The sequence below is a fragment of the Salvia splendens genome, chromosome 6 (genome assembly GCF_004379255.2).
Source record: "Salvia splendens isolate huo1 chromosome 6, SspV2, whole genome shotgun sequence".
In the NCBI taxonomy this organism is placed as follows: Eukaryota; Viridiplantae; Streptophyta; class Magnoliopsida; order Lamiales; family Lamiaceae; genus Salvia; species Salvia splendens.
In genome coordinates this window covers 28,801,339-28,816,632 of record NC_056037.1, presented here as the reverse complement: position 1 = coordinate 28,816,632, position 15,294 = coordinate 28,801,339, and the positions used below count along the sequence as shown (strand labels likewise).

At 40.0% G+C, this 15,294-nt stretch overlaps 1 protein-coding gene across 1 annotated transcript; it reads left to right on the top strand.

Annotated features, from left to right (window-relative positions):
- The first annotated feature begins 11,870 nt into the window (after positions 1–11,870).
- Positions 11,871–15,016, top strand: LOC121809059. Its single transcript, XM_042209610.1, has 4 exons — positions 11,871–11,947; positions 12,777–13,692; positions 13,821–14,855; positions 14,936–15,016. The coding sequence occupies exons 1-4, from the start codon at positions 11,871–11,873 to the stop codon at positions 15,014–15,016; spliced, it is 2,109 nt and encodes a 702-aa protein (XP_042065544.1).
- The last annotated feature ends 278 nt before the right edge of the window (positions 15,017–15,294 follow it).

Genomic DNA, 15,294 nt, shown 5'->3' with positions numbered 1-15,294 from the left:
TACTATAACATACTCCTAACTAATTTATTGAAAAAAAAATGATAGATTAGGCATTTCATATTGTCGTTAGTTTATTTTCAATTCAGGCTTAGCCTACTTTCTTTACCATACAAAATTTCTTTACCATACAAAGAAAAACTCAAAGTTTCTTGGCCAAACTAGTTACCCCAAAAGCTATTTAAAATATTGCATTTGTCAAAAAAATAGTTCATTTTTGTCATTTTTGCAAATTTTATAGTTGTTGAATTTTCCACCGCCGTTTAATTTTCTGTTCTCCACTAAATAAACCGGATTGCACACTCACATAAGATAAATACTACTAGTACTTTTTTTGTTACATTTTTACTATTGTATTAGTCATAATAATCTAAGTGTATTTAAAAATATAGTGAAAATATAAATTAATTTTTAAAAGCATAGTATTTGATAAGAAGAATTAAATTTTTTTATCATAAATAATTATCAACATATTACTAATATTTAAAGAGTATTTATATAATTTAGATCCGTTTGGGCTTATCTAGTTCGTAATCATAGTCCCGATAACGGCCAAGTGTAAAGAAATATAAGCCGGTTCATAGCCCGACATAAAGAAATGTACGCTCAGCCTGAAAATTTAAAATACACGAAGTTTTCATTATCTGTGGGGCCCAAAAATATTATGTCTCGAGTAATATATTTACTCGAGACACATGTATTCTCTTTTGTGTACACAACATTTACCAATTTTTAGATATGATTTATTTTTCCAAACAATAAAGTCATTTGTTCATGAAGTGTTTATGATTCTTTCTTTGAAAAGTTATACTATCATAATTTTTTGATTGCCAATTAAGATCAACATTCATCACCAAAACCTCTTGATGTGTGTTTATTTAAGGATGTGTAAAATGGAATAGTTCAACATTTATTATACAATAAGATGTTTGATGTAGAGTCGCCTTGGGCGAGCTCTACTGCAACAAAGAAAACAAAACGAGGCGGATGCCGTAAAATTACCGCCCACACAATGCATCAGTGCACAAATATTTTGGTCATGACCACAACCTTTTTTATTCTTTTAAAATAAATATTTTATTTTAAATTATTTTTTAATATTCTATTTTCACTATTTATGGTGATTTTTGGTAGAAAATACCCTCCAAACTAATTTTATAGCCGGAGAGCAGTTTTGTCCACTCATAAAATTGGGATACCTACCATGTACTTGGTATAATATTTTCTGTATCTCTCTCTATTATTAGGTTTGATATTTTCTTATAATTTTTTAGTGTCGGAAATGATATCTTTCACTTCACTTTTTCAATCATTCTATGTCAAATTCTCTTTTACTCTTTTTCTCTAATATTTTAGAAAGTACAAAATTAATTGGCCGTGACAACCGTTTGTTTTTCATGCTAACATGGCGTGATGACCCGCAGTGTGTCGTAGCACCAAATCTCGCCCCTCGAATGCAGCCGGTCTTGATCAGGTCACGTTGGATGCCGTTACATGGTCGTTTTCAAGAAGCAAAAATGTTCACTTAGTGAAAATTAATGCCTTCAGATTTGTTGTCCTTGCCACTTTAGTCGTTGCTGTTGTCCCCATCTTGGAGAAAAAAAATAGAAAAGTATAAAGACCAAACTTGTAATACCCCGACTTCTTCTACCCTTTTTATTTGTTCTCGAAAGGAGGTCGTTTACGCATCTGAAAATTTTTTTAGCCTTTATTTCTTTTGTCGAGAGAAGTATTTCATTTTTTGGGTCTATAACAATTATTCTTTTCCTATCTCAATTTAGTTATTCCCAAGCCCAATCATTTTTGGAGAATCCAATATGAGACCAGCCGTAGATATGCTCAAATCTCCCATTCAAATCTTTTTCCATGGAGATATATATTCCAGGCCCGGCCCTGGGGGGGGTCGAGCAGTGCCCCCGCCCCGGGCCCCCAAAACGTTGGGGCCTCCAAAATCCAAATACATACATGAGTATATACATGCTACTGGGCCAGGTCCAAGCAAGAAACAAGAGCCCACAGCAGAGAGCCGCAAAGGCAGGCAGCGCTAAAGCCTAAATACAAGCTAATAAGCCTCACGTAAAATGATTATGGGGCCCCTCTTTTAGTTCCGCCCCGGGCCAATAAAAACTCAGGACCGGGCCTGATATATTCCATCGATTCCATATATTATATTATTCAATCAGTTTCCACAAAATCAGCCACTCCCTTTCAGTAAAGTAATTTTCGGCCATGTCCTGCGTTTATATACTATCACTACAAGTTTTCCCATAACTGCAAGTTACCACTTTCATTCAACTCCAAATCTAATGAGAAACCGAGAGATAGAGAGCGATGGTAACCTTCACACCAATTCATGAAATCAATCTCCCTAAATCGGATATCACTGGGCGACGGGCGACGGAGAATGGAGAGACGGAAGGCGAAAGCAGCGCGGCGAGGCTGCTGAACGACGTGCTGGAGGAAGGCGGCGGCGGCTCGGTGCTGGCAGCAGCGACCACGTCTGCCCGGCAGCACAATCTGCACCGTGACAGTAGCGACGAAGCTGTCAGCATACAGTGACAACAGCGGTGTGAGGAAGGCAGCGAAGGAGATGGAAGCGGCGACGGCGCTGCAATTTGGAGCGTGGGGCAGCGGCGACCGGAGAGACCAGGCTGGACGGAGGCGGGTGGCGGCGCTGTGCAGAAAAGAGGAAAATAGAGCAACGGCGGAGAGGCAGAGGTGCCCCGAATTGAGAGGAGAGTAGAGATTTCAATTTTGTAAGTCTCCTGATTTTGATAAGAGAGAGAGAGAGAGAGATTGTTGTTCCAAATTTTTGAGAAGGAGAATGATTTGAAGAAGAAGACAATAAAAGGGGCTCGCTGTTTTTTTTTCCAAAAGTGAGTTGACTCATTTTGATTTGGGCTGCTGTACCATCTTTTTGGGCTAATGTACTAATTTTTTTATTGTGGCCTAGAGTACATCAAATTAATAGTTAACGTCATGCACGCTTTTGAGGACGGAACGAAACACAAGTTAAAGCTTTAAACGAATAAGGTGGGCTTTCGAACTAAATACTTTCAAGAGCTTTAGTTTTAATATATTTATTCGAGCATCATTTTATGTGACGAAATTCCTTTTAACTGAGATTGCAACTATTATTAATTTTATTCGATGATGATGTGATTTATGTGTTTAAAGTGAAATGATTTAAGTGAAAGTGATGTTATGTGATATATGTGTTGATTTATCGAGTGATTTGTGATTTACTCGACTTGTTGATGTAATATGAGATGATGCTCGACCTTGACAGAGAAAAATGATTTATGCTTCAAATACGTTTTTGAGGAAAATAAAGTTTGCAAAGGGAATGTCATGCCATGCTTTTGTTTGAGGAATGCCTATCTGTTTGTTTAGCAAGGGAGTTGTCCCTACTAGACCTATTGAAATCGAATTCGGGTCTGACTAGGAAGTGAGTTCCTACTCAGGCTAGTGTACACCACGTAGATCGTGCGCTATCTCTTCGAGTTGGCCGGTCTAGTGACTTTGAATGTGGCCGCATTCCTTGTCATATATGTTGAGATTGTTGAGATGATGTTGTTGAGGTTGTTGAGATGATGATGTTGATGATTGCTTAGTGGGGAGTGAGTCCCTACTATGAGTTTAATCGAATTCGGGTCCTAGCAAGGGTGCATCCCTGCTCGGGCTAGTGTACACGATGAGGACTGTGAGTCATCGAACGGGTTGGTCGGTTTTCGTGCTCGTGGAAAGTGGCCCCCTTACACGGCACCCTAAAGAACAGATATGACAATTTCTTAAATAAATCAAGGAGAAATGGTTGTGTTTTGAAATGATGAGGAAAAAGGATTTGAGGATGAGTTGAGAATTTGTATTTGAGATATTTTTAGTGTCTCGGGCCTTTTCAAGTTAAAACCCCGAGGTCACTCATTGGTGGCATGATATAATTGTTTTTTTAAAATTGTTTTGACATTTGTCCACTGAGTGCATCAAGTACTCAGCCCTGCATGTGTTTTCTCTATGTGCAGATTGAGCTGTGACGAGCGCGGTGGGTGTTGAGCATAAAAGTGAAGAATGTCTATCAAATGTCTAGAATATGTTGTGTCTTCATACATAGCATTATTCTACTCTCGAAATGCTTCCGCTAAATATTGTTCCTTTTGAGTTCGTGTATTGTTGAGATATTTCATTTGGAGTTGTTGATTGTTGAAATGGTACTCTGATTTTATTCGAGTTATTTCCATTGATTCGAGCTATGGTGGAGTTGTGTTAATTTCCTCATTTCTTCCCCGCTTCTTTAACCCCCCCTAGTCGCGATCAACCGTGTTTTCTATCCTTAGAAAATGCGGGCGTGACAGAGTGGTATCAGAGCAAATTTTTCTTTCTGCTCTGGACCCGAGAGTCTTTTTCTGTCTTAGTCTAGACTTGTTTCGCTAGACTAAAATAATAATGATAATAATAATGATGATAATAATAGTTATGCATTGAAGGCTCAACATCCCGACTCGTCGCACTCAACCGAGAAAAAGGTAACATGTTTTTTTTAGAATGTTTTTATGAGAAAGTTTTGGAGAAAGGAAAATGAGAGAATTTTGAGAATGAAAGAGGTGAAATTTTTATAAGAACGAGGAAGTGAAATCTTTCTCGCGAGGGATTGATTTCAAATTGAGAATAGTATTTTCTGATGTTTAAGAAAAGAGCAAGTTTCGAAGAGAAATTATGAGTTTGATTTCAAGTTTGAGTTTTAAAGTGAGAAAGATAGTTCAAATTTTATTTTTAGATAAGTGAGTTTTATGAAGATGCTTTGTTCAGAGTCAAAACTTTTACTTTAAAATTGAAAGTAAGATTTGAAATTTTTGCGGAAAAGGGTGAGAGTTTGAATAAAACTTTTGTGTCAAAATTTTATGAATGTATATGTGAAGTGCATGAGTGTCTTGTTTAGAATGCAAATGTGATATGAGTTTATACTTGTTATTTGAAGTATGAATGACTTTGAATGTGATATTTGTTGATCTATGAGGTGGTGAAATGTGTTGTGAACTTAGAGTGCCTAAGACTAAGCAAGATGGAACGTGCGCGAACATTAGTTTTAAGTTGAGATAATCTACCACTTTCCCGAGTGACGAAAACGAACGAGAATCTGAAAGTTTGGGGTGAACCCCTAATTTGTCAAGGCACGACGAGGCAATGAGATCGAGATAGAGGATGGAGACCAATGGACAATGAAAATTTTCTATTCTTGGAATGGCGCGAAACGTTGGAGCAAGCTTGATGTGTGAACTATTTTACTATTTCCTACGTTTTTCCTGAACGACAAGAACAAAAAGAATACGAGGAAGATTTCAAGAAGTGGAAGATAGCAAAGGCGAAATGAAGTTCAAGCGCAAAAGATGGTGCAAGACAAGGAGGGATGATGCGAAGTGCGCGATTTAATTTAATATAGTCTAACCTCGCGTAATTTATTAAAAGTGGCAGCGATGTGACTTTCGACTACAATGTTAACTAAACAATATGAGGAAGGTGCTTGGAAATTGGAAGACAAGATGATGGAGAAATTCTATATTCGAAGGACGTAAGCAAATTTCGGGACGAAATTTTTGTTAAGATGAGTAGATTGTAATACCCCAACTTCTTCTACCCTTTTTATTTGTTCTCGAAAGGAGGTCGTTTACGCATCTGAAAATTTTTTTAGCCTTTATATCTTTTGTCGAGAGAAGTATTTCATTTTTTGGGTCTATAACAATTATTCTTTTCCTATCTCAATTTATTTATTCCCAAGCCCAATCATTTTTGGAGAATCCAATATGAGACTAACCGTAGATATGCTCAAATCTCCCATTCAAATCTTTTTCCATGGAGATATATATTCCATCGATTCCATATATTATATTATTCAATCAGTTTCCACAAAATCAGCCACTCCATTTCAGTTGAGTAATTTTCGGCCATGTCCTGCGTTTATATACTATCACTACAAGTCTTCCCATAACTGCAAGTTACAACTTTCATTCAACTCCAAATCCAATGAGAAACCGAGAGATAGAGAGCGATGGTAACCTTCACACCAATTCATGAAATCAATCTCCCTAAATCGGATATCACTGGGCGACGGGCGACGGAGAATGGAGAGACGGAAGGCGAAAGCAGCGCGGCGAGGCTGCTGAACGACGTGCTGGAGGAAGGCGGCGGCGGCTCGGTGCTGGCAGCAGCGACCACGTCTGCCCGGCAGCACAATCTGCACCGTGACAGTAGCGACGAAGCTGTCAGCATACAGTGACAACAGCGGTGTGAGGAAGGCAGCGAAGGAGATGGAAGCGGCGACGGCGCTGCAATTTGGAGCGTGGGGCAGCGGCGACCGGAGAGACCATGCTGGACGGAGGCGGGTGGCGGCGCTGTGCAGAAAAGAGGAAAATAGAGCAGCGGCGGAGAGGCAGAGGTGCCCCGAATTGAGAGGAGAGTAGAGATTTCAATTTTGTAAGTCTCCTGATTTTGATAAGAGAGAGAGAGAGATAGATTGTTGTTCCAGATTTTTGAGAAGGAGAATGATTTGAAGAAGAAGACAATAAAAGGGGCTCGCTGTTTTTTTTTTTTCCAAAAGTGAGTAGACTCATTTTGATTTGGGCTGCTGTACCATCTTTTTGGGCTAATGTACTAATTTTTTTATTGCGGCCTAGAGTACATCAAATTAATAGTTAACGTCATGCACGCTTTTGAGGACGGAACGAAACACAAGTTAAAGCTTTAAACGAATAAGGTGGGCTTTCGAACTAAATACTTTCAAGAGCTTTAGTTTTAATATTTTTATTCGAGCATCATTTTATGTGACGAAATTCCTTTTAACTGAGATTGCAACTATTATTAATTTTATTCGATGATGATGTGATTTATGTGCTTAAAGTGAAATGATTTAAGTGAAAGTGATGTTATGTGATATATGTGTTGATTTATCGAGTGATTTGTGATTTGCTCGACTTGTTGATGTAATATGAGATGATGCTCGACCTTGACAGAGAAAAATGATTTATGCTTCAAATACGTTTTTGAGGAAAATAAAGTTTGCAAAGGGAATGTCTTGCCATGCTTTTGTTTGAGGAATGCCTATCTGTTTGTTTAGCAATGGAGTTGTCCCTACTAGACCTATTGAAATCGAATTCGGGTCTGACTAGGAAGTGAGTTCCTACTCAGGCTAGTGTACACCACGTAGATCGTGCGCTATCTCTTCGAGTTGGCCGGTCTAGTGACTTTGAATGTGGCCGCATTCCTTGTCATGTATGTTGAGATTGTTGAGATGATGTTGTTGAGGTTGTTGAGATGATGATGTTGATGATTGCTTAGTGGGGAGTGAGTCCCTACTATGAGTTTAATCGAATTCGGGTCCTAGCAAGGGTGCGTCCCTGCTCGGGTTAGTGTACACGATGAGGACTGTGAGTCATCGAACGGGTTGGTCGGTTTTCGTGCTCGTGGAAAGTGGCCCCCTTACACGGCACCCTAAAGAACAGATATGACAGTTTCTTAAATAAATCAAGGAGAAATGGTTGTGTATTGAAATGATGAGGAAAAAGGATTTGAGGATGAGTTGAGAATTTGTGTTTGAGATATTTTTAGTGTCCCGGGCCTTTTCAAGTTAAAACCCCGAGGTCACTCATTGGTGGCATGATATAATTGTTTTTTTAAATTGTTTTGGCATTTGTCCACTGAGTGCATCAAGTACTCAGCCCTGCATGTGTTTTCTCTATGTGCAGATTGAGCTGTGACGAGCGCGGTGGGTGTTGAGCATAAAAGTGAAGAATGTCTATCAAATGTCTAGAATATGTTGTGTCTTCATACATAGCATTATTCTACTCTCGAAATGCTTCCGCTAAATATTGTTCCTTTTGAGTTCGTGTATTGTTGAGATATTTCATTTGGAGTTGTTGATTGTTGAAATGGTACTCTGATTTTATTCGAGTTATTTCCATTGATTCGAGCTATGGTGGAGTTGTGTTAATTTCCTCATTTCTTCCCCGCTTCTTTAGAAAATGCGGGGCGTGACAAAACTGACGTTGCTTACACATTTTTCACTTAGCAAAACATGCATATACTGCTTTTTCTTGTACTAATATTTATCCTCTTTTCACCTGAATCGAAATAGCTTTATTGGCCTTGTTCTAAATATAATTCTATATTTTTTTCCCGGCGCTTTCCCATTAAACAAGGAATGCGGGATTGATTTATTAAATTTTAGATAAAAAATTAATATATGATAGTAGTATCTATTGTTATACTCCCTCCGTCCGTGAAATATTGTCCACTTTTGCCATTTTAGTCCGTCCGTGAAAAGTTGTCCACTTTGTTTTTTTTCTTTCTATTTTTGGTAAATGGACCTCACTTTCCACCAACTCTTTATACTCACATCCTATTATAAAACTAATATATAAATACAGAACTTTCATTCTACTAACTTTTTCAACTCACTTTTCTTCACATTTCATAAAACCCGTGCCGAGTCAAACTTGAACAATATTTCATGGACGGAGGGAGTATCATATATATATTACATACTCATATATGCCTTCCAACCATGAGTTGTTTTTTTTTATGTTGAACTAGTACACGATGTGTGAGATGACATTTAAATTTTTATAGTATTATATGGTGTAATGAATGGTAATTTTTAAATATTTTAAATTGTTATTTGAGTAATATTAAGATAAATATAAAACAAATTAATAAAAAGATTAATATATATTGTTATTTTATTCATATGTTGTTTTTTATATTAGAGTAATATATATTGTTTTTTATATTTATGTCACTTTAAATATCTTACTTTTGAAAAAAATTAAAAGAAAAAAAAAGAGAAAAAGAAATAAGAACAAATCTAGCAGAATTGAGTGGAGTACCTTGCAAATATGTAAACTAGAAGAAAATATAGGTTTCGCAACCAACTTTTTAAAAAACATAAAATATATTTGAGAATATATTTTTCAGAGATTTGGATCATCGCTAGGGGCTCTTGCCTAACAATTCACATAAAATTTGAATAAATTTAAGTACTGTCGATGGAAAAATAGATTTGTGTATGTGTGTCTGCCACTGGATACTTTTGTTAGTTTACTTTCTTCCTCGGGCATAGACTCCTTATGTTAAAAAGATTCTAAATTCATTTTTTGCATATAAATATATAATTGATGTAAACATATAACGAACGTAGAATACTACACATACACCTAAGTAAAAATTGGACAATAATTATACAGGGAGTAACTCAAAAGGTTCTATAGAACTACCCTAACTGAAATTTTGGGATGGAATCGTCAATAATTGAAGCCCAAATCAAATTATACAGTCATCATTATGGCAATGTTGTTAGATTAATGAATGAACTGCACCAAATGGCCCTAACTTTTCGCTGTGTAATGGCAAATGCCCCTAACTTTTAAAAATCCCACCAGAGGGATCTAACAAAATATGTAATCACAAATCGTGTATTTTCGGACCATAATACCCTCAGGGCTTGGAAGGGCAAAACCGGCCTTTTGTATGGCCGCCACTACTGCATGGACTGTTGATGGGACCTGCGAAAAGATTTGATGTGACTGCAAAGCATGGTTCTTGTCCCCTATTATTTTCAAACCCTCGGACCTGCATTGTAATTTCCAATTTTGTAGCCATTTCGCCAAAACAATTAGGCGGTAGTTTCTCTTTCATTTTTCCCTCCAATCCGCTTTAACTGCATCATTTTCGTCTGCATAACTGTATCTCACCACAATTTTCTACTAATTCTTGGAAAACGCCGCTGCCTTTCACGCCATTTTCATCAATGCCTCCTAAACGGAGACGAAGTTCCGGCCGTAGTTCTTCAAGGGGCAAAAAGAAGCCGCCAACGCCATCTTCTGCGTCACCATCACCTCCGGCATCACCTGGATACGGTAGAAGGGGTCGACCGGAGATAATCGACGTAGACCCAGAAACGTGGAGCCTTCGCGATCCTCGGTTGGATTTCTTTGTTCCGGAAGACGAATATAGTAAGTTCAAATTTAAAATTCCAAGCAAGCGATTTTGACTGTGATTTAGGGCTCCGAAAATTGGTTGTTTTGTGAAATTGTTTTGATGTCGTCGCGTTTGGGAAATTAGGACTTTATATGTGAAATTGTTTGGTTTAAATTTGGAAGTTTTCTAATTCTATACAAACCCCCTAACAGGGGACCATGTCGGGATGTTTTCTGTCGCTTTTCATCACGGAGGGTCAATCTTCGAAATCAATGGACAGAAGAAGTATGTTGGGGGGCAATTGACATTCTTCGACTATTGCTGGATTAGCCAATTCGAGCTCTTAGATCTTTCCGCAATGGTGTTGCGGTTGGGGTACAATAGGAAAACCATCTGTGAGTTCTATTACGTTCATCCAATGTACAGTTATGGTTGTATGGGCGTGGACATAGGAGGTCCATTGCTGCCCATTACGGACGATCCACATCTGGTCCCTTTTCTCGAAGTCGCGGCTACTAGCACAAAGCTTGTTCACATTTATCTCGTGGAGCTAACAGAGGCGGCCGCCTTGCTCAAGAAGCGAAGGGAAGAAGCAGAGGAGCTTCTAAAATTTGTGAACGCTTGTAAAAAAACCACTGTGGTCATTGAAGAGCTTGACGAACCGGACCCAATTGTGCCGAAGAGTAAGAGTAAACTGAAAAGGAAGAAACATCAGCACGAGGAGCAGAGGAAACCATCGGCACCATTATTGATGCTTGAGTGGTACCCTAGGGATATCGAGTTTGAAGAGTATTTTACCAAAAGCTTAGAAGACAAACGTCACGAATGGAAGAGGGAAGAGGATGCATCAAGTAAGAATTTGATGGATGCATTTGCATCATGTAGTGCAGACCAAGCAGAAGCTGTTGTGGTGGAGGTTGAAGAGAATGAAGCAGTCGATGGAGTTATTGGACAAGGAGATGTCCATGAATGCGAAGATGGAGATGAGATTGAGGTAGAAGATGGAGATGAAGGTAGCAAAGGTGAACACGTTAAACAACATGAGGTTGAGGTTGAAGCAGTTATAGACCATGCAGAGGTTAGTACACCACTGTGGAATATGTTTGTGATTTATTGTTTATGTTTGGTATTCATATGTGATTCATCTTTTGGTCAGATTCTCCTGCATAAAGATGAAGCAATTGTAGACCCTGATAGCGTGGCAGAGGTTAGTGCACACCTTTTGTAATATAGTTGTGATTTATGCTTGTATGTATGGTGTTCATTTGTGATTTTATGTTAAATCAGATGGGGCAATCTATTCATAGTGAAGATGTTCAGCATGTTGACGATAGTGTGTACAACCCGACCCTGGATTTTTCTGCTGAACCGCAATGTCAACTGCAGGCGGAAGTTCCCATTATAGAGGAGATTCCGGATGAATTGCTAATGCCCGGACTTGAACGTGATGTGGAACAAGCTGGACAAGAAGTGCATGTTGGACCGGAAGTGCAAGCTGGACCCGAGGTACAAGGTATTCCGGAAGTACATGATGTTCCGGGAGTAGAACCTCAAGAGGAGGTATACATTCCATCGTTTGAGTACGTTCCGGATGGCTGCCATCTACATATCGAGGGACCGCCGACTGATGATGAAGATGATGAGATGGACCATTTTATCTCGTTGGCACACATGTGCCGAGATGAGCAGCTTTTAACCTCATATTACGAATCCATTTTCCAAGAACAGGCGAGACAGGAGCCAGAGAATGCAGACCAGCCGGGTCAAGGCGAGGCCCAGCCAGTTGAAGGCGAAAACCAGCCGGGTCAAGGCGAGGCCAGCCAGGTGGACGCGAAGACCAGCCGAGGTCAGGGGGGTCAGGGGATAAACGACGGAGGAAGTATTCGCCTTATGTGGACAAGAGGAACATGACAGACAACCCACTTTTCGAGGAAGAAGCTGTGGACGAGTTACAAGATGTTGATGACCTCGAGGATTTGGAGGGGTTTTTTCTTTTTTTGTTCTAAACTAGAACTTAGATTCCGTGTTTGTTCTAGACTTTTTTTTTGTTCCGGATTTGGGAGAGACGCATGACCTCATGCATCTCCTTTTAATGAGACGCATGAGGATTATGTGTCTTTCATAGAGACGCATGAGGGACATGCGTCTCTCATTTTTTTCAATTTTTTTTGAACGACGCATGACCGTCATGCGTCTTAGGGAGAGACGCATGAGGGTCATGCGTCTCTGATACATACACTGAGTAATGATTGCTATTTTTTGGAGAGAGATATTGTATGAATATTGTAATACGCAAGGTCTACAAGCCTAGTAAAATGATGATGTGATGTTTGTGTTGTTGGTTGAGATATTACATATACTCATTACGCACGATTTTGTGATGGCAGTGCTGAACAATGGGAGTCAGACCAAGGAAAACAGCTTCATCTATGTATTAATAATGCTACTAGCCTACTTTTCCACTTTCTCACTTTCCCACTTTTCACGCCACCTTTCCCACTTTTCACGCTACTATTTCCACTAGTTCCACTTTTCACACTAGCATGAATAATAATGCTACTGCAGTGTATGTATTAGAGACGCATGACCCTCATGCGTCTCTCCCTAAGACGCATGACGGTCATGCGTCGTTCAAAAAAAATTGAAAAAAATGAGAGACGCATGTCCCTCATGCGTCTCTATGAAAGACGCATAATCTTCATGTGTCTCATTAAAAGGAGACGCATGAGGGTCATGCGTCTCTCCCAAACCCGGAACAAAAAAAAAGTCTAGAACAAACACGAAATCTAAGTTCTAGTTTAGAACAAAAACAGAAAAACCCCGGATTTGGAGGGTTTGGAGGGTTTGAAGAAGAGCGGCATAAAGTTTACCCCGTTCAAGCTCGAGAGTAATGAGCTTCCGGTGTGGAAGCCGAGTGATGTTTTTAAGCATAGGGATTTCTTCTATGACGTGTTGAGACAGTACGCAATAATGACCAGAAGGCGGATGCACGTGAAAAGAAATGACGGCGACAAGCTTCGAGCCATTTGTAAAGGGCAAGGGTGTGAGTGGTATGTATACTTGAGGAAGCACGAAATACACAATGGTCATGATTACGTTGTGATGAATATGCAACGCGATCACGCGCACACATGCTCTCAAGTGTTGGATTCGAAGTGGCTGACGGCAAAGTGGCTAGGTGAGCGTTATATGGAGAAGATCAAAGTCAACCCTCACATTCCACTTGCAGCTATACGGCAGTGTGTCGATAAAGATTTTGGCCTGAAGATAGGTAGGATGAAGGCATATCGGGCCAGAGAGCACGCACTGGACGACATATTCGGCTCTGCGGCAACCCAATACAGAAACTTGTTCTACTACAAAGCCGAATTGGAGCGGACACACCCTGATTCCAGCATTCATATACATTATGAGAATACGAGGGATTCTGGCGCCGTGGGCCCGAGATTCCTGAGGTTCTACTGCTGCCTAGGACCATTGAAAAAGGGATGGATGCAATTATGTCGGCCAATTATCTTCTTCGAAGCTTGTTTCTTGCGAGGGATGTACAGAGGACAACTCATGACAGCAATGGGGATTGATCCCAACAATGGCTGGTGGCCGATTGCTTGGGCTGTGACTGAAGCCGAGAGTTATATCCAGTGGAAGTGGTTCGTGGAGTACTTGTCTGATGACCTAAACTTGCATGCAAATGGGCCACGATATGTGTTTATGTCTGACCAACAAAAGGTATGGTCGCTGTGATTTCAATATTACATAATGTACGTGATATGTAATTTTATTTTATCTGTGATTTGATCAATACATGATGTACTTGAACTGTGATTTTGTGATAATGTTTTGTTGTGTTGCATCAGGGGCTTGCAAAATTGATTGCTGAGGAATTCCCACAAAGCGAGCATCGCTTTTGTGTGCAGCACATATACAACAATTTCAAGAAGAGATTTGTTGGAGAAAATTTCAAAGAACGTTTGTGGGAGATTGCCTCGAGTACCACCATCGAACATTATGTGGACAAGATGGATGCTTTGCAGACAGAGTATCCCCAAGCACATCAGTGGCTTTCTGGAGTTGCTCCCAAAGAAAACTGGGTTAAGGCATTTTTCTCTCCACACACTTGTTGTGATGTGCTCCTGAACAACATTTGTGAGACATTCAATTCGAAGATTACATTGGCTCGAGAGAAAGCAATTATCAGCATGTTGGGGGAGATTCGAATAAGTCAAATGGAAAGAATTCAGATCAGAGGCCAGTGGATCAAAAGTTACGATCACGCGGTCCCTCCTGTTATCAAGGAGATTGTTGACAAGTGGTACGCGAGGGCGTCATCGTGGAGGGCTACATGGAACGGACAGTCTTCGTACCAAGTAACTGGGCCGTCTGGCCAATATGTAGTCAACATGCGTGATTTCACATGCTCCTGCAGATTGTGGCAGCTAACCGGAATCCCATGCACGCATGCTATCACAACAATCAACAAGAATGGCGGCGACGTGACGCGATTCGTCTCTCGATATTATTTGAAGTCCACAATGATCATGCTGTACGAGAATGTCCTTTACCCCATCAATGGGGTGGACAATTGGCCCAAGTCTACTTGTGCTGGTGCGTTGGAACTGGTGCCCCCGCGGACAAAGCGACAGCATGGTAGGCCGAAGAAACGGAGACGTGAGGAGCCCCAGATTCTTCTTCATGCGGACGGAGGTGAGTCATTGCGTCGCACCTTCGTGATGAAATGTCGTCGATGCGGTCAAGAAGGTCATAATAGGAGGACATGCAGCAATGATCCTCGGACAGATGCCCGTTCTCAGGTTGGGGAGACTTCGCAGCCCAACGGGTCGCGTGAACGTGGTGAGAGTACTTTGCCAGAATCGTCAAATAGTTGCCGAGAGGTAATATGCAATAAACATATATTCTCTAATTGTACACAGTGCTTTCTCGTATGTACTTACTATGCTGTTAAGTGTTGCAGCCTAATGTTTCGAATCCGGGACCAAGCACTCGGACCAGGACTCAGCCTCAGAGATGCGGCCGCCGCGGTGATCAAGATTGACGGGCTTTACTTAATCTTAAAACTTTGTGTTTGTTTGGGATGAGTGAACAATTTACAGTGGCAGTGTTGATATGATGTGTATGGTAACTACGAGTTTGTATATTTTGGTGGCAGTCATGATATGATATGTATGTTATGTATGTTACAGACTAGTTTGTAACAAATTACTCTAGTATTTTGGTAGAAATGATATCATGACATATTTCGGTGGTATTTGATAAGAGTACTTCGTCGGTTTGTATCCATTTTTTACATAGTATGTGATTGTGATTTCAATC